The 18,999-nt window shown below is 34.6% G+C and overlaps 2 protein-coding genes across 4 annotated transcripts; both read right to left on the bottom strand.

Moving 5' to 3' along the window:
* Positions 1-7,524: 7,524 nt before the first annotated feature.
* Positions 7,525-11,847, bottom strand: LOC103927917 (MA3 DOMAIN-CONTAINING TRANSLATION REGULATORY FACTOR 2). Of its 3 annotated transcripts, none has more exons than XM_048568809.1 (5): positions 11,452-11,847; positions 11,268-11,316; positions 10,248-10,694; positions 9,797-9,891; positions 7,525-9,652 (listed from the first exon to the last, which is right to left on the bottom strand). In XM_048568809.1, the coding sequence occupies exons 3-5, from the start codon at positions 10,489-10,491 to the stop codon at positions 7,820-7,822; spliced, it is 2,172 nt and encodes a 723-aa protein (XP_048424766.1). In that variant the 5' UTR covers positions 10,492-10,694; positions 11,268-11,316; positions 11,452-11,847; the 3' UTR covers positions 7,525-7,819. The 3 variants fall into 3 exon arrangements, with proteins under 3 accessions (XP_048424766.1, XP_048424767.1, XP_048424768.1); XM_048568810.1 differs by having other exon boundaries at positions 11,583-11,847; XM_048568811.1 differs by lacking the exon at positions 11,268-11,316 and having other exon boundaries at positions 11,583-11,847.
* Positions 11,848-14,438: 2,591 nt separating this feature from the next.
* On the bottom strand, positions 14,439-15,929 carry LOC103927918 (ornithine decarboxylase-like). The gene has a single exon (XM_009336895.2). The coding sequence runs from the start codon at positions 15,831-15,833 to the stop codon at positions 14,556-14,558; it is 1,278 nt and encodes a 425-aa protein (XP_009335170.2). The 5' UTR covers positions 15,834-15,929; the 3' UTR covers positions 14,439-14,555.
* Between the last annotated feature and the right edge of the window lie 3,070 nt (positions 15,930-18,999).

Raw genomic sequence — 18,999 nt, 5'->3', positions numbered from 1 at the left:
TAGTTTTTTCCCTATAATATCCAGGTAACATAAACAAGTTTTGCCATGTTTGCCATTTTCGTTTTCTGTAAGAAAATTGAGATGTGTAAGAACTTGGAATAATATGTATTCTGGAGGAATGTAGTGTTAGAACTTCTAGTTACAAATTTTCATTTTGATCTTTAGCCCAAAATGATAAGCACTCAAAACTTCAGGCTCAAGATTTACATAATTAATGTAGAAAGTGATTGTACCGCACCACTATCATTGAAACAATGTAGCGTAGGATGGGCGATTATATTGCACCACTCAAGCAGCATGAAAATTTAAATATGCAGTATAAGGTGGGCGATTATACTGCACCACCTAAATTTACAATAAAATTAAATCTGCAGTTCAAGATGGGCAATTGTACTGCGCCATTGAAAATCGCAGTAAAATTAACATAAATAAACACTAGGTTAGAAATCAGGAGCTACAACAAGACATAAAAAATATAAGTAATTATTATATTGAGAACTCGAAGAAGGCATGGTGCTAGCATATTTTCCTTGATTCACAAAGGTGCTACCTTCTTTCTTATAATATAAGAAATCAGCAACCCTAAGTGGGGGCACCCCTGTGTTTCATCTCAAAGACTTCACCCAAGTCACTGATAACAGATTGTGGAATCTTCTCATCAGAACCAGTAATTACCCTTTTCTGACCTAAAATGCCCATGATAAATTTTACGCGTAGGTAGAATAGAATTGTTGCAGAATGCGACACCTAATAATGAGCAATGCTGGTAACGGCAAATGGTGGAAGATAGATTGACCTTGAGCCATTAAGGGCAAATTAAAGGAGTTGACCAAGGTGCGAAGCTAGTTCCCGAGTAAGTAGCTAAAAAGAGGGCAATCAAGCAAGCGATCGTAGGTACGCTATTTATTTATATAAGCAGATTGGTGAGGGTACATCAAGCAGGGGAGGCACATGAGGAAGAAGAACATTAAGATCCTTGGATGAAGAATTTTTCAGTGCAGGGAAATAAGAACTGTTTAGGGTTAGAGAGCTGTGCTAATAACGTGTTATAAATAGGCCAAAGCTTGAAAGATAACCTTTGCTAGGGACAAGAACGAAGCGGGTGCAATGTATCTGTTTATTTTCGTAACTATAACACAAAAGGATTACAGGTAAAGAGAGGAAGGAATGGATATTTTATTATTGCTTTCACTTCCTTTCTTTTCTATGTATTGTGTGAAGGAAAAATTTGTACTAGCTAAGAACATGTGAGGACATTTGAACACATAAGCAAACTAATAACACTTTAAGGTAGGCATGCATTCAAAAACAATTCTAAAACTCATGACTTTCAAAGCCTAGTGAATGGTGAACCAAAAGACTCTTTAACAAATTAAAGAGAAGAAGCAGTTTGAGTTTGATTACCCTTGAAGCTCATCCTTGTTTACACAAGGGATTCACCCAAGTGAAGGGCCTTCAAGTGACCTCCCTTGCTCCTTGGATGGTTGCTTCTTTGCTTCTCCTTTGCTCCTTAAGGATTTGAGGAGAGGAACTCCAAGAACACCAAAAGTTTAGTGTCTCTAGGTCTCTACACTAAGGATGAGGTGTGAAGATGAAGTGGATGACTTAGAAGAAGGAAGATTGCTAGCAATTTTTCTCTAAGTGTGGCTGGCCTCTTTGGAAGACAAAGAAAGAAAGAGTTTTGCTCCTTTGCCTCAAAGAAAACCCTAATGTCGTAAAGCTATAAAGTTCTTTTATAGCACCTCACATTTGAGTGACAAACTTGCAATTATGCCAAGTTCACTACCACTCACCCCATAGCCGGCCATCCTCTAGTTATTGGGCTAATTGTCCATTTTGTTTTAGTTGTCATACAACTTAAATATAATGGGCCTTGTGAACCAAAACCGTTTTGGGCCCCGAGACCTGAAACTAACTTGAAAGCCTAATACGAACCTTTCGTATAATTAATTAACTAATTAATTAATCTTGACCATTCTCAATTAAACCATTTAATTGCTTATCCATCTTATTTATATTTCTTCACTTTCATCCTTACTTGGTGTATGATCCATTAGGTTCCAATTAGTGAGGCAGTGTACGATTATTACTCTTAATGATCAAATGTGAATTGAAACTACATTTCAATTCTCCCTTTGATGAAGATTAGTGTTTACTAATCTTTAGGGCTTCCACAAACCATGAGTGACACCTAGCACTATATCATGGCTACCTAAGCTAAGTAGAAGTGGTTGGAAAACCTATCCAGTTACAATTACAATACAATACGATCATTCTCTAATACAATACTCTTAATCACATTGTTTGAGTGATAACTTGTTTCATGTCTACTATCCAACGTGATACTTCTCTATATGATTCAATTGAATATGATTTGGAACAAAACTTCCTAAGTCATATTCGTATGCTTTGGCCAAAGACTCCCGAATCATATCTCAGAGTATTCTCCCTCCACCATGGAAGGTTAAAGATCCCTTGTTGTGCATTCATATGCCTACATGACTAGATAGCTTGACCCTAACAATGTCGTGGACACTCTTGATGGAATGCCTTTAACATGATCAAAGATCAAGGACCTAACCATTAGACATCTATGATGTCTCAGGTCAAAGGACTACTTTGCATATTGCAACTCACAAGTTCTAACATGACAAGTATGTTCGAACTCTCTTTTGATTGTAGTTCAGTGTTCTCGATTACCTTTTTGAGCACCTATGTGTTTGTCTCTGTCCAATACTAAATGACTTGAGACTAGTCAAACTAACGCTTGAGTTAACATAACACATACTAAACTTAGCGGACTGTCAATGCCCAATTGACAATCTTATGGCCAAGAACGTTTTAGGAATGAACATAAGAGAAAGGTCTAGTTAATCTAACTTACTTAGATCACTTCTCTCTTGGTTTAAATACATTCCTTGGATTCTCTTATTGCTTAAACACATAATACAATAAATAGTGATTAACAATAAGCTTTGCCCTTCATTAAACATATAATAGTTTAACACAATAAGTATTCCAAAAGCTATTACATCAAATGAGTGGTTTGTAGGCATACTTCCAACATTGTGATCATACGCGAAATGTGTGCCTTGTGAAGAACATCATACAACAACAACAACAATGCTACTATTCTAAACTCATAAGCAAATGTTTTTCCAAATGTGCAACATAAGGTTCTTTTTTTTTTATTTATTTTAAATATTAATAATTAAAAGCCAGAAAGAGCCTACAAATAGAAGGAAAACAAAAAGAAATAAAAAAAGTCCAAAAAATAAAACATGTATTAAAAAATAATATTAAATATGTCAAATTTGGTGGATAATTTAACGATTAGTTGATATATCAAATTCTAATTAGGGGCATTAGTGGAAAGAGGAGAAAGAAGTTTTAAACACAATTAATACATAGATTTAGGTGTAAGATAAGTCCAACCGGCAGCCATTGAGTGGGAAAGACAAGTAAAAAAAAAAACAAGTGGAGAAGGTAGCTAGCATTTCTCAAATTTTAAACCAACAAAACATTAATATACCAATAATCAAGCGGTCATATATACAGATTCAAAACAAAATTGCAAAATCTATAAAAATATATATGGGTACATTTTGCATGGAAATTTATCCATGAGACCGAAAATTGCATTCAACTCAAATGGGTACATTCTAAACTCATAAAAAGCAATTGTAATTGTACCCATTACATTGATTTGGATGATAGAATAACAGTTACTTGTTAAGAGAATGTACTCATACATTTACCATGTATAATTATGGTACAATTCAACATCCTTCCAAAAGAAAAATGTTTAAATATGTACGTATCCTTAAAAAAAATTATAAAAAAATTTACCCGTATAATTAGATGAGTACAATTGTTTGTAGTTATAAATATCAAAAGAATGTACCCATTTAGATGAAAAAAAAAAAAAAAAGAGTACCCATATGCGTTCTAGAAAATATAACGTACCCCGATGATTCTGGTAAAAATGATTTAAATTCATTCAAATGAAAAATGAGATGAAACTATTAGAATGAAATAGATGTTAAGGATATCTAGCTGCAATAAAATCCCTTAAATTATGCAAATAATTAATTATCCTAAACAGAATCGATGACATATGAGAAAAAAAATAAATGATTTTTTTTAATAGAAAAGTAAAATCTAACATGGAATTTGATTTCTTAAAAATTTGACATAGACATAAAATCAAATGACTTCAGTCAAAATTTTCAAATCAATAATCACTTAGGGACCAGATACTAATTATTCTGTAAAAGAAACACAAATGCATGAGAAACTTTAACAAATAAAAGAAGTATATATTGCGGTAACAATAACATATTTTGATCTACATACATGTATTGCAATAGATAAAAATTATGTGTTACAAATAGTGTTATTTTATTTTCTTTTAAGCTTTACTTTCACAACACGTTATCAGCAGGAAAATTTTGTTTCTGTAGAATTAATGCTAATAACATGATGTGATAGTAAAAGAAAGAGACCAAGGGGCAAGGAACTCTAATGTTGATAACATGTTGTGATAGTGAAAGAAAGAGAGCAAGAGGCAAGCTAACTTTAAAGATAATATAGTGTTTTTCTGGACAGAGAAAGAAAGAAGGGAAAGAGAAAATGTGGGAAAGAGAGGGAGAGAAGATGTTGACCGTGGCTAGAAGAAATCAAAGTGTTAGGGTTGGAGGGAAAAGTTTAACTATTTATATTAAGTTATTTGGCACAAAATTCCTTGGCTATTCGAGGTTTTCGCTTATTTATCCTATGAATTTGTATGGCACATCAATTTTTACTCCAAAATTTTATTTTAGTCAATTTTTCCCTCAATTAGTTAATAGTTAATCGATGATGTTGATTACTGGGTTATGTTTATATTGAAAATAACTTGTAGTAAAATTTGAATCAAGTTTTACTTAGTTGGTCTAAATATATAAATATATAAAAGAATTGACCTCTTGCCACAAAACATTTTAATCCTTTAACTGACCGTGCAAAAACTGGGAAAATTGACACAATTTTTGCTTCCATGAAGCTAATGAAGCAATTTTGTTGTTGTTGTTTTAAATATGACTTTTTGGGGATAGAAACCCCTATGCAACTCAATAAGAGACTGGTTAGCTCCAATAAGCCCTACCACAAAAAAAAAAAAAAAAAGAAGGTTTAATTCTTAAAGATCTACACAGGAATACAATAAAATTAAACAGTCAAAACACTTACTTAGCGCAAATACTTATGGTTTCTACTCAGACCAACATAAGATAGATGAGAAAGACACAACATTCATGTAAACCAGTTGCCATCGAGTCAAAAATGCAAACAAATACAATTCAATGGTGTATGTTTGACGACATGAATCCCGAGTTTAGTTTAGCATTTAGGGTTTAGGAACAAATTATAGCCATTCAAATAATAGTTTATAAACTAGAGAAAAAAAAAAAAAAGGAACAAATTATAGCCATTCAAATCATATGAAACGAATCTCTCACATTCTCTGCTCGTATATTGTATGCTTGTCCTATCGAAGCCTTGAACATATTGGAATATAGAGAAGAGAATATCATTTTGATTCTTCAATCATGGTTTCATCAAGTTAGTATTGTTTACATGCTCTATATATATTATGTTTGTTTTATGATAGGAATGTGATTCAAATACTCAATTAGGTGAGATAGAATTCATATCTATATGATTTAAATGTGGTATCAGAGCTAGTTAATTGAGTCTTGAATTCATTCAATTGTTGACGTTAAAATATGTATGTTGAGTTTACTTCGTTGCAATTCTTCTCCTCTATAAATTATAGTTTCAATTAATCTTGATTCAATTCATGTTAATTGATGATGTTGATTACTGGGTTGTGCTTATATTGGAAATAAATTGCAGTGAAAATTGAATTAAGTTTTACTTCGTTGAACGAGCTGACCTTTTGCCACAAAACACTTTATTCCTACACAAGACACCCTTAAGCAATTTTTTGTTTGTTTTAAATATGACTCTTTGAGTGTAGAAGCCCCACGCAACTCAGTAAGAGGTTGACCTAGCTCATAGTTCACTCTTTCACATGCCCTTGCCACAAAATAAAATAAAATAAAAGTTTAATTCCTTAAGATCTTGGTCATAACTTTTGCACATAACAATACAACAAAATTAAACAATCAAAACACTTACTCATCTCAATTCTTAATGATCTGTGCTGAGACCAACATAAGATAGATGAAAAAGACGCAACATTCCTACAAACTAGGTGCCATCGAGTCAAAATGTAAACAATATAAGTCAAGGGTGTATGTTTCAAGACATGAATCCCGTTTGAGGTGAGGTGCCGAATCAACAATACACGTCCCGACTAAGGGTCAGACAATGCTCCATCTAAAAGGAAGATTTGGCATGGAACAAATGTCTCTCTCAAACTGAACTTTCCAGCCTCTTCATATCTTCCAAAATGCGGTTTGCAAATGGAAACCATTTACCACATGCTTAGAAATATTGACCTCCTCATGTGTTGTATAACGTTGACCATTAGGTTCTTTGAATTATGTAGCATACCATAAACATGGTGGACATGAATCAACATCGGTGATCAACATAGACATGTCATTACTATCCCCAAAATACTGCAAATAATCAAAAACCTCTATCGCTAGGCTTAAAACACGGTGTTCACCATAGTTAAAAACAGTACTTGTCTTTAAATTGTTGATCAACTTCCTAATTGAATTGCTAGACATTACACAATATATTTTTTTCTCAAGCTTTAAAAACTTATCAAGATTATCTTGAGATCAGGCATAAATGGATGAAATATACGAAGAAATTGGGTAAAAGCTCAGTGAAAAGCAGAAGTTCTTGCAATCAGTAGGACTTTAACTAATACACTAGGAGGTTGGAGTGAAGAATTGACATCTAATGAAAATGGTCGTCTTTATACAATGTCATTAGCTTGCTAACATATAACATTTTCATTAAATGCCATTCGTTTAAAGCTTGTATCCATACTCTCAAATCTTTCATCCGTTTATGCATGATATCATAGTATGTGAGAGATTCATTTGATATATTATTAAAAATATTATGATTTTACATTTGACAGAATTAGTATGAGAAGTCATATTTTTACAGTAACAAATTGTAACCAGAACATTTGTCACTCCCACCTGATATTTTTTGGTCAATTTATCTGCGTCTGGTTGGAATACAAGAAGCATATTGTTTTGTGCAAAATTAAGACTTCTATATTGGTGTGAATTGGGAGCCAAGATGAGTATCTATAGTTTTGATGAAATAGGAATCACAGATTCTCTGCCTAATGCGAGTCTTGGAATGCATTGTTGTTCACTGTTGGACTGAACTGAGAAATATAAAAAGCAAAATTAACAAGAGTTAAGCCTCACGAAAGATCGATTTATTCAGTTTACTTGTCAAGCAAGAAATAGAATTATCAATCCATGCTACAGTTCTTCCCAACGTAAAGTACAGTGCTGAGAATAGGAATCTTGTGAGGGGTTTATCAGCTAGTAATCGGTAATCAACTTGTTATTGAGTTTCTGCAATGTTTATTGTGTAGAGAATTGTGTGCAGGTCTGTCTGCTTATTCTGCGATTACATTGAAATATAATTTCTTATTCATCCAAAGCAAAATCTACCAGCTGTGAATTGATTAATAAGCCAGAAAAAAAAAAAAAACAGAGCAGAAAGTAGCTAAAGAAGATGATGAACAAGGAAAATGTAACTAGATGTTTACAATATGTTTGTTTGCATGCATATTTTTGTGTATAAAGCTCGTATGTATGATTAAGAAAATAGCTAACTAAATTAGCCAGTGCCATTCTCTGTACCTGTGTCCTGATTTGCTGAAACAAAATGAGGAATCCAGCCACCCTGCATTCTTTGCTCGTTCAATGTAATGAGTAAATTGTTTCTGAGCATCAGGAACATCCAAAGCCAAATCATCGAGAGACTCTGCAACTCTCCCAAACCCCTTTGCCATTTGGTTCGTTGTAATGAGTCCAGAGCCAAAACATTCCTCCAGCAAAATCCAAAGTCTCTCATTCTTCTTTTCCATAATCGTCACTAGAGCTTTTTTGACAACCTCGTGGTTGAAAAATGGCATGCCTAACTCCTTCATGCAGCGGCAAGCTTCTCTAACATCCCCTCCAGACTCAAATTCTTCTAGCAACTTCCCAATCTTGTCCTTCACATCCTCAATTGCCCATCCGATTCTGCCACCACCACCCCAACACCTTAATATCCGCTCCCCAGAAAGCCGAGCCTTTAACAATGACTTAGCCATTTTAAGAACCTTGCTTCCAATCGACTCTGGTGCCAAGCACTGACTTCCAATCTCTTCCAAGTTCTGTGGGGCTAGGACTTCGTCCACCACAGATCTAGCAAGAAACATTGCAAGATCTTCAACAACTACTGGATTATCCAGAGCTGTGTCATCTGCAGATTCAATCAACATTACAAACCCATTTACAACATCATCAGCTGGAAAACACAGCGATGGCAGTAAGACGGATGCCATTTCCTTCTCTCTGTTCTTCCGATCCATTGCTAGAGTAATCAATCTTTTAACAAAGATAGCATTCAGCTCAGATGAACAAGTATTATTCTCAGACTGTACACAACTAATTACCTCTGAGATATCTCCAGATAAGAAGTACTCTTGAATAATAGATTGAGCCTTTGTCTTGAAAACTCTGGCAACACTATCTTCTAATGATCGCTTTTCTGGCTGCAGAGAGAGTGATTTCAAAGATGAAGCACACAACCAGCCCTCTGATGCTGCCTTGGAGATCAATGACCGCAATATACCCCGTGCATTTGGTATGTCGAGTGACAAGTCGTCAACATAGTCAATCATCCTACCGAAGCCTTTTGATACTTGACTGGAGTTTATTAAACCTTCTTCAGCAGCTTCTTTCAGCAAATTTAGTAGCTGGCCTTCAGCTTGACGTCTCTCCATTGCCATTACAAGAGCTCGTTTAACTATTTCATGGTGAAAAAATGGAACTTTCAAATCCTTGATGCATCTACAAGCCTCTGTCTTGTCACCACTCACTACATACTCTCTCAACAAATCATTAATCTTAGCTTTGACATCCTCCACAGTCATTTTCTTGCTACCTCCCCATCGCCGCTCAATGATTTCTGCATGGAGCGGGGCTGCTAAGTAGCCCTTTTCAGCTCTTTTCAATACTTCAATCCCTTTCGAATCTTTGGATAAATAGTTCATTTGTTTCTTCAAGAATGCAGGAGGAAGTATGTCATCAACCACAGCTCGGGCAATGAACAGAGCAAGAACATCAACCGTATCAGGTATATCCACAATGAAGTCATCCGCAGATTCAACCAATTTGCAGAATCCCTTGTAAACTTGTGGAGGGTCAATGTAGTCAGCATATAGTGCAGATAAAAGAACAGCAGCCATTTCTTTTTCTTTGTCATGCCTATCCATCGCCTTAGAGACAAGCTTCTTTACAAAATAGTAGCTGTAGGTAGGCCTATCAAGCTCTCCAAGTTCATTTGCAGTCGAGGTAATATCGTCAGTAGCAAAGTATTCCTCCACTATTATTGTAGCTTTCTTTTTGTACTCCTCAAAATCGATCCTCTCTTTTCTAGCATCGGAATTTTCACATTCCTGCAACCAATACAAGTTAACACAATAAAAATAAGTGAACTAAAATTGAAGATAGCAAATAAACTGAGCATTTGATCTATTGGTAATATTTTCACATCAAGATCCAGAAAGAGTTAAATATGAATGTGTTAGTTGTTCAGTTACCTCACTACTATTGAAGTTTGGGTCATTCGGGTCAGCAGTGTAATTGTCATCTGTATCAAGTAACCCTCCCCAGGTGCCTTTACCCCCAGAACCACCTGCATAATGAATGTCTTCATAAAATTAAGAGTAAAAACCCACTATTGATGTACTAATCCAGAATATTTTAGTTTGAAAAATTATTCTTTTTTATTAATCATCAGATAATGGTAAATGCTTAAGAGTTTTATTTTTTCCATCTGAACATAATCTACTAATACCATTTCAAGTATACAAACATGCCTTTGAATTTAAAGAGAGAAATTAACTTTTCAAGTGTATCGGGTAACAATATATAGCTATACGACATTGTCTAAAACATTGTTCCCTAGTGCCTCTTGCTAGCAATTATCTGATGTGAAAGAAAGCCTTCAAGCAGAAGAATCCATGAGAAAAATTCAAAAGTGTAGTTTACCCTTTTTAGGACGTCCATCAACTGCAGAATGTGAATGTCTATCATGCTTAAGTGGACTTCCTTTTCCATGTTTCCCCTGAATCTTTGGAGACTTTGGAGACTTTGGGGACTTTGAAGATTTGGGGGACTTTGGGGACCTTGCAGAAACTGGCAATGGGGATGCAGACAATGGATCTGCACTTTCTGAAGCAGATCTGTGAAGCTCCCGATGCTCCTTTGATACAAACCCATCACTGAAGTCCATTCTGCTTATCTTTTGAACTCAAGCCTACTCACTCACTCGTTTTCCAGAGGCAACATATAATACCCTCAGTTTGTGATGGCTAAATCCGAATAAACCGCAAGCCCACTGCTGTGATCACCAAACCCAATTCTCCAATATGTTTACTATGTCGTTAATCTATTATTTCCACGGAGAATGCCTCAAACTTAAGAATCAATTAGAGCCTGGTTCACAAGAAGACAAAACAATTCAGTGGACAATAATACTAAATCTTTAGCAATCGCTCCATATCCAACGACAATTGAGCTCATATGCAACCAAAACTCTAGTTAGGCAGTTTGGCACTTGAGTTTATAGAATGTTTTAAAATCACTAAGCCACTTTGCCAATTTTTCATTGGGCAATTACACAATGTTTACACAAGGCGTCCCTATGCTACTTGATACACAAGAAACCTAAAATTACAATGAAATATATACGTATCTGAGTATACGACATGTTTACATATGATACACAAGGTGTAACACATGTTTACAGATTACGTTCCTAATATGCTGCACATACATATCGGAGTATGCATAGTCATGCAATATGTCTATCAATCTCACTTCTCTCCCATCTCATCTCCCATATTTTTTTTCAATTGGAAAAGAAAGAAAGAAAAAAGCACCGAAAATCAATATACGAAAAACATTATGAAATTACACCCAAAAATTAGCATTACCTCCGACTGAAATTTCCTTAGAAAATTCAAATTTTATATGAAAACAATCACAAAAAATCAAATTCAACATCACCTCACTTTCTTCCTGCCAATCCGATGTTGGGAAAGAAGAAAATGCAGGTCTGCAACAAATTCAAGAAACACAGAATTACATAAACATTGGAAACATAGTAATATTTAATAGCAAAAATCAGAAATTAAACAGCAATATATAAATGGAAAAATGAGAATAAAAGCAAAAATAAAAGAATAATAACCATGATCAGAAATCGAAATCGAAATCGAAAAAAAGAGGCAGTTTGCTTTGTCCTTGGAGATTGATTGAATGAGTGGAGCAAGTGGGGTGGAGGTTTTGAGAGCAGACAATGTCAAGACGAGAGGCGGTTACCAAAATTGGAGGGCGTTAGAAAGCCGTTGGCATTCAACGCGAAAGTTGAGGAAATGTCCGTCTCATCCAACGCCTCACGGCACCTCTCCTTGCTTTCTGCCTTTTGAAACCGGAGATTAAGGAAGGGAACCGGGAGAGCCATGCGTGCGTGAGATAGATGGGGTCGAATCCTTAATTATTTGCACGATATGCCGCGAGAACGGGGGTGCTACTACTTCTATATGCATCCAATATTCTTTTACACCATGTTTTGGAATGGAAGAGGGATATAAATTTATGCATCCAATATTCTTTTACACCATGTTTTGGAATGGAAGAGGGATATAAATTTGAAATTTGGATAAAATTCAGAATATTTAAATTGACATGTATCAATTTCTTTGTTTGGACTCGTAAATATAGAAATTTAGAATTTCTGCGTGGAAAAAAAACTTAGTATTTGAGACCTCAATTCTTAAGTTTAAATTTCATGTAAATATGTGTCATTTCCTAATTTCTATGATTGAAAATTTAAAAATAACAAATTATGTATTCAATTCCATTGATATTTTAGGTTAACCAAACAAGAAAATTTACAAATTCTAGAAAATAAAATCTCTTCATTTGAATTTCTGTCATTTTAAAATTATTTACTGATCTTAAATTTCTTCATCCAAACATGATGTCAGACCCTTTAACAAGAGGGAATACCTTTTTTTTTTTAAAGGACATACTCTTAATTGTTGGATTGGTTTTAATGAAATTGTGTAGTTGAGATTAAATCACAGGCCACACAATCTTAACCATATAATTTCATTAAAGTCAAATCCAACTGTTAAAAGGATATCCCTATTTTTTTTTAAAATTAGATCTCTCTTGTTAAATGATTTCTTCTTTTAGTTTCCGCATTTATATTGCACGGGCACACGGTACCCTTATGCACTTATATTAGGCGATTAGCGATTTTGCTATCCTATGGGCTATGAGGACGACGCGTTTTCTAAGGGGCTCCTGAGAAACGCCCATGAGAATAGGAAGTGTGATTAACGGGTTTGATATTAGTTTATTCGTTGATCTTAATATTATTGATAATTAAAATATATTTTTAAAGAGATCTCTACTAATAGAATGCCAGAAGTGAGTTTTAGTGTCTCAAGGCTTCACCAAAAAAAAAAAAAACTAAACACAAGGCCCTTGAAACAAAAAAATTTAAAACTGAAGTAAATTATGAATCTAAATGTTCCATACAAAACAGTTTCTCTCAAACTATGTAACTTCCGTAAAGCCCATTTTAAACCTCACACTTTCTTGGAAGTTAGAACTTAGAACCCTATACATATTTACCCAATTGGTAAAATTTAATTGGCAATACATTGCAGTGGAAGCTTTTTTACTAACTATTTTTTTATGTTATTTTGGCATGCTTTTTCAGCACTGGGATTTACTTGAGCTTAGATTGTAGAAAGTAGGACAAGAGAATAATTAGAGTTTGCAATGGTCTTTGATGCATATGAAGAAGAAAGAGGGAAGAAATCCGTGATTCCATATCTGAAAGGTACTAAAATTTTTCGTTTGTAATGTTGCGAAAAGTTATTAACTTTCTATAAGCCAATGTCAAATAGTTAATAAGTTGTGTTTTATTGTAATGCTTTAGGTTCATGGGGATGAAAGCTGCTATTTGCAAACAATTCAAGTTTGAAATCTTTTGGTACCAAACTTGATTTCAGCATTTTCCAAATTGATGGTTTACGTTTTCGAATATACTTTTTTGTTTTACAAATACAAAATTAATACGTCTAAAATGCGTTTGGTCTTGTGTTTTTGAACAATATTTTATAAAAACGAAAACAAAGGATATCAGTACGACATTAATTTGGGCTACAATTCCATTCGAAGCAAGGTGACATGATTCGATGTTGCACCATCTTGAACCCCCCTTACTGTGAAGCGTACTAGTAAAATGGTTTGATTTAGGCGGTTTTCACATATGTAAAATGAAAAACAAATTAATTATGCTTGGTTTTGGTAACTGGTTAATCAAATATTACAATTTTTTAAATCAAATTAGTTTTTTTTTTCTCGAATATAGTTCCAAGTCTTTGCTCGTTTTCCATTAAATTAACCCCTTTCAGGTTAAAAAATATTTTGATTTGCCTATTTTCAACCTTTCGCAGTTTTTGGCTCACCCTGTAGTAGTAGTTTGTACTTTTGCTTATATTTCCCTGATCTAGTAGTATCAGCCTTCTTCTTATCTCCTGCAATATTTCAACTGATGCACTTATACACTTCCTTTTAGAGCAAAGATTTTTTTATGTACCAAAAACACAAGGTGGTATACTACATATCTTAATATAAGGGCGATCGACTCTATAATCCACTTCGACAATAACATATAGTATATCACCTTGTGTTTTGAGTAGACAAGAACTTCTCACATTAGAAATAGCTATACTATTGTATGTGAATCCCCTAAATTAGACGTTGTCTCAGTTTTGTATATGTCCAAATACTATGGCTCCTTTAATATTTCTTTCCCGTTTGTACATGTTGCTGAACCATCGTATCCCACTGTTCCAACGAAGACCAATATTCAAAGGAACGGGAATATCAACAATTTATATATGCAAATTAATGAAATTTAAAGAAGATTCGGTCATGAAAACCACTCTCAAAGTATATATATATATATATACATATATATATATATATATAACAATAGACAAGAAGGGAAAGATCGATCACATACATTCGTTTTCTTTTTTTGTTTTCGTTTTTCATTCCCTACTAATGATCAGCAATTGTAAATGCCATATATATAACAATAGACAAGAAGGGAAAGATCGATCACATACATTCGTTTTTTATTTTTTGTTTTCGTTTTTCATTCCCTATTAATTATCAGCAATTGTAAATGCCATATATATAACAATAGACAAGAAGGGAAAGATCGATCACATACATTCGTTTTTTTTTGTTTTCGTTTTTCAGTCCCTATTAATTATCAGCAATTGTAAATGCCAAGTACGTAGGAATAGCAGAAATGCAGAGGCCATTAAAGTTGGTTCCAGCAGAACTTGTGTAAGCCCCCATGTTTTGAAACACGAGATAATCATTTAACTTCAGTTCCGGCAGTTTGCAGTCAGCCACCACCGTGTCCAGAGAATCACAGGTTGGTCCGAACACCGTCGACGAATATATGGCTACTGGATGATGATGATGATCAGGAGTGTGAAGGAGGAGGGGTGAAACTGTCAAACAAGATTTATCAAATGCCGGAAGATTAAACGACCCATATATCCCATCGGTAATCCAATACTCTCTTTTCTCTCCTCTCACTCTCTTCCCCATCACATTTGCAACCAATGTGAAAGCTGTTTCGGCAAAGAACCTTCCTGGCTCAGCCATCACCACCAGATCAGACTCCGATTGATGATCACCAAAGTGTTCTTTAATGGCGTCGTTTACGGTTTCGGCTATTTCATCAAATAACGGGTTTGCCTTGAACCCACCACCAATATCAAGCACATGCATTTTGGGCAGTTTGAGCTCATCTGCCACGTCGAATGCAGCCCTAGCAGCTGCTATTGCTCCACGGTACACTTGAGATTCCGCAGCTTTCGAACCCACGTGAAATGAAACTCCCACCACTCTCAACCCTAGCTTGTGTGCATGTCCAAGTAGAGGCGCGACCTCCTCAGACATCGCACCGAATTTGGTCCCAAATGAACGCCAGGAGCTCGCGTCATTTAGGACTGCAATTCGGAGCAACAAGGAACATTTGGGATGGCATTTTTTTATCTTGTTAAGTTCGTCTATGGAGTCAAAGGTTGCAAGATTGACCCCGACTCCTGCTGCGTGCCTTAAATGGTTCTCACCCTTGCATGGATTGGCGTAGACTATCCTTGAGGGGCTTACACCATGAGAAAGGATGGCCTCGATCTCCAGCTTGCTAGCGCAGTCAAAGCTCGCACCAAGCGTTGCCAATGCTGCAATGAATGCAGGCTCAGGGTTACACTTGACAGCAAAGAAGGGCAGAACGTTGGGAAGGCAACGGTTCCATTTTTGCATAAGGCTGACAAGAACTCCCAAATCGAGAACGTAAAAGGGTTGTGGTTCGTCATGTTTGTTGATGATGGATCTGATGAGAGCGGTGAGTTGGTGTCTTGGTATATCAGTTGGAACATGTTCACCCTTCACTTGGCTTGCTGCCAATTTGACTTGGAGGGTGCTAAAAGTAGTAATGCTTGGAATACTTGGAAGGATCAATGCCATGGAAGAAAAACAGTTAATGGGTTTATGTGAAAACTAGCAAGAATAGTGTAGAGAAATTTAGTGACAAATTAAGTGACTGATCTCTCTAAAACTTGCTCTGTGGATGGTTTGCGTAATGTACATCTTTAAATAGAGAATTTAAACGGTCCCCCCACCAGAATGGGCTTCACCAACCACGTCTCTCATAATTGTAAAAATGGAGATTTCGGATGTAGTCTTTGACATTAATGTAATAGTGTAAGTTATTATATTTTTTAAATTAAAAATTAAAAATTAAAATTTGTATCTGTTTATATTAATGAGACTTTAAATATAACCCATAATTTGTGGGATTAAAAATAATAAAATATAAATTATACTCTCTATTATATTGTATGTGTGTGTGTGTACACAGACACACACATATGGGTACATTCATCAAAAATAACAAAGAAAAAAAAAATTATTGTACTAAGACATGGATACATTCTTCAAAACACAAAAATAAAAAAAATAAAAAAAAATAAAAAGAAGAAGAAGATATTAGGCTTAATAACATTAGTAAATTTATTCGATTAAACTTGGCATAGATAGTAGATACATCTAAATCAAAAAAAAAAAAAAAAAAGGTGTAGCCATATAAGTTAAAAAATGGATTAAAAATTTTTGAATGGATTTTATATAAAAAAAAATTGTACATTTTATATTAAAAAAGGGTACATTTTACATAAAACAAATTGGTATATTTAAGAATGGGTACATTTAAGATTAAAAAAAATTGAAAATTATATGAATGGGTTTAAGATTAAAAAAATTAAGATATTTTTATAAAAAACTAATGGGTACAAACTTATTCTAATTTAATTTTATTTTATTTTGTAAATGTTTGAAATGAAAATTTTGTAAATGTTTGAATTGAAAATTAATTAGGAGTTTAATAGAGGTGTAAGTGTTAAAATCCTAAATCAATTACTAATTTTTATTTTAAAAAATATGTAATAAACATGTAAATTCATTATCACATTAATGTCAGGGACTTCAATCCAAATTTGAAACTAATAAGGTCTTAGTCAATAAACATTAATAACTAGGGACCACATACTAATTTTTCCTTCTAAAAACCACCCAATTATTTCTCCAATAATCATATGCAGCATCTCCATGCCATGCTATAAAATCATGTCATATGTATTGAAATTAAATATTTGCTAACACATGCAAAGGTAGCCACATCCTGGGCTCAACTCCACCGTAACACGATATTGTTCACTTTGGGCCCTTACCACACCCTCACAATTTTGTTTATGGGAACTCACACGAGAACTTCCCAGTGGGTCACCCATCCTAGGAATGCTCTCACCCGAACTCGCTTAACTTCGGAGTTCCAATGGAACTCGAAGCTAGTAAGTTCCCAAAAGGCCTCGTACTATTGGGAGGTGGGCATGTACATATAAGGTATAGAGGATCCACTCTCCTGGACGATATGGGATGTTACCACCCCCTTAGGGTCCCGACGTCCTCGTCGGCACACTCGGCCAAGGATTGGCTCTGATACCAAATTGTCACATCCTCGCCCGGGCCTCACCACATCTTAGGCTTGACTCCACTGTAGCACGTTATTGTCCTCTTTGGGCCCCTACCACACCCTCACGGTTTTGTTTCTGGGAACTCACACGAGAACTTTCCAGTGGGTCACCCATCCTAGGAATGCTCTTGCTCGAACTGGCTTAACTTCGGAGTTCCAATGGAACTTGAAGCCAGTAAGTTCCCAAAAGGCCTTGTGCTATTTGGAGGTGGGCATGTACATATAAGGCATAGAGGCTCCACACCTCTGGACGATGTGGGATGTTACATACAGACAATCACAAAATCAAACAAATAAATTAATATGCAAACACAATAAACAATATACATTATACAGGTACATGAATATATACATAGGTGCATATAAATAGGTCCATATATACGTAGGTTCATATGTATAGGTACAAAAATGTACATATAGGTGCACATATATGGGTAACATATATACATAGGTTCATATGTCGTACACAAATGTATATATAGGTGCATATATATATATATATATATATATATATATCAGTACATAAATATATATTTATGTACATATGCACATGTACACAAATTATGTATACATATATATGCAATTTTTGTACCCATATTGAATACAAATTAAGTAAAAATCTTCTATTTATAATACTAAAAATAAAACAAAACAAAAGTTAATAGTTATTACCTAGGTTTAATGTGATCTATAAAGTCAAAGGACCAAAATCAGTATTTAATCTTACACTCAACTTTAATGAAAAATAGATCTTATTTAGCGATTATAATATAGGTTCCTATTTTATATTTATATGTGTGTGTGTATATATATATATATATATATTTTTTTTTTTTAACTTTTTGAGTCAAGCGTAAGTTAGATGTTAGATTAGCCACCAACAGGATTCGAACATATGTCGTCATGTAAGGGCGCAATACCTTTCCACCATTGTGGTAAAGAGTCACTTGCACTTGCAATTAATTTTAGTTTAAAGTAGAACATCACTTGAACCAAAATTTGAGAAAACAAAAGTTCAAACTAGATGCATAGAAGAGCACATATCCTCTAGCTAATTTATCCACATCTAAGTTTTCGAATGATCTTTAATTTAACTTTTTCAACAACATTTTTAATTCTAGTGAAACTAAAAGGAGTTAATTGGATCACAATTTTCTGCCTGATTAGTGACACACATTGCTTGTCATGTGATTTTAATTACCACTAATTTTGTGCCACTTTGTGATATGGATTAACACCATCTCATTTTACATATAGGAAATGACATATGCACACTCATTTTCTTTTTTTGCCCGCTCATGTTTATTTATACCTTTGTTTTTCGTTGATTAATCATTCTAAAGACCATCAATAAACAGAGGTGTGTAAGGAGAAAATACTTCACACATAAATTATGAGATGTGAAGGTTGGACAACTCCCCATATTGCCAATAAGTTTTGAAGTGGAATCCCAACTTTCTCACCACACGTGCTCCACGTCACCCAATTCATATTGTCTGTGTTTGGCTTGAAAATTCACCACATGTGAGCTAGTGTGGGAGTTTGTGAAGATAAAAGAGTTTCACATTGGTGAAGGAGAAACCTTGCAAGGGCTTTGGCCTA

This window comes from the organism of the source record quoted next, unplaced genomic scaffold (assembly GCF_019419815.1).
Source record: "Pyrus x bretschneideri cultivar Hongxiangsu unplaced genomic scaffold, Pyrus_bretschneideri_v1 Contig49, whole genome shotgun sequence".
NCBI classification, from domain to species: domain Eukaryota; kingdom Viridiplantae; phylum Streptophyta; class Magnoliopsida; order Rosales; family Rosaceae; genus Pyrus; species Pyrus x bretschneideri.
This window is presented reverse-complemented; position numbering and strand designations above follow the sequence as displayed.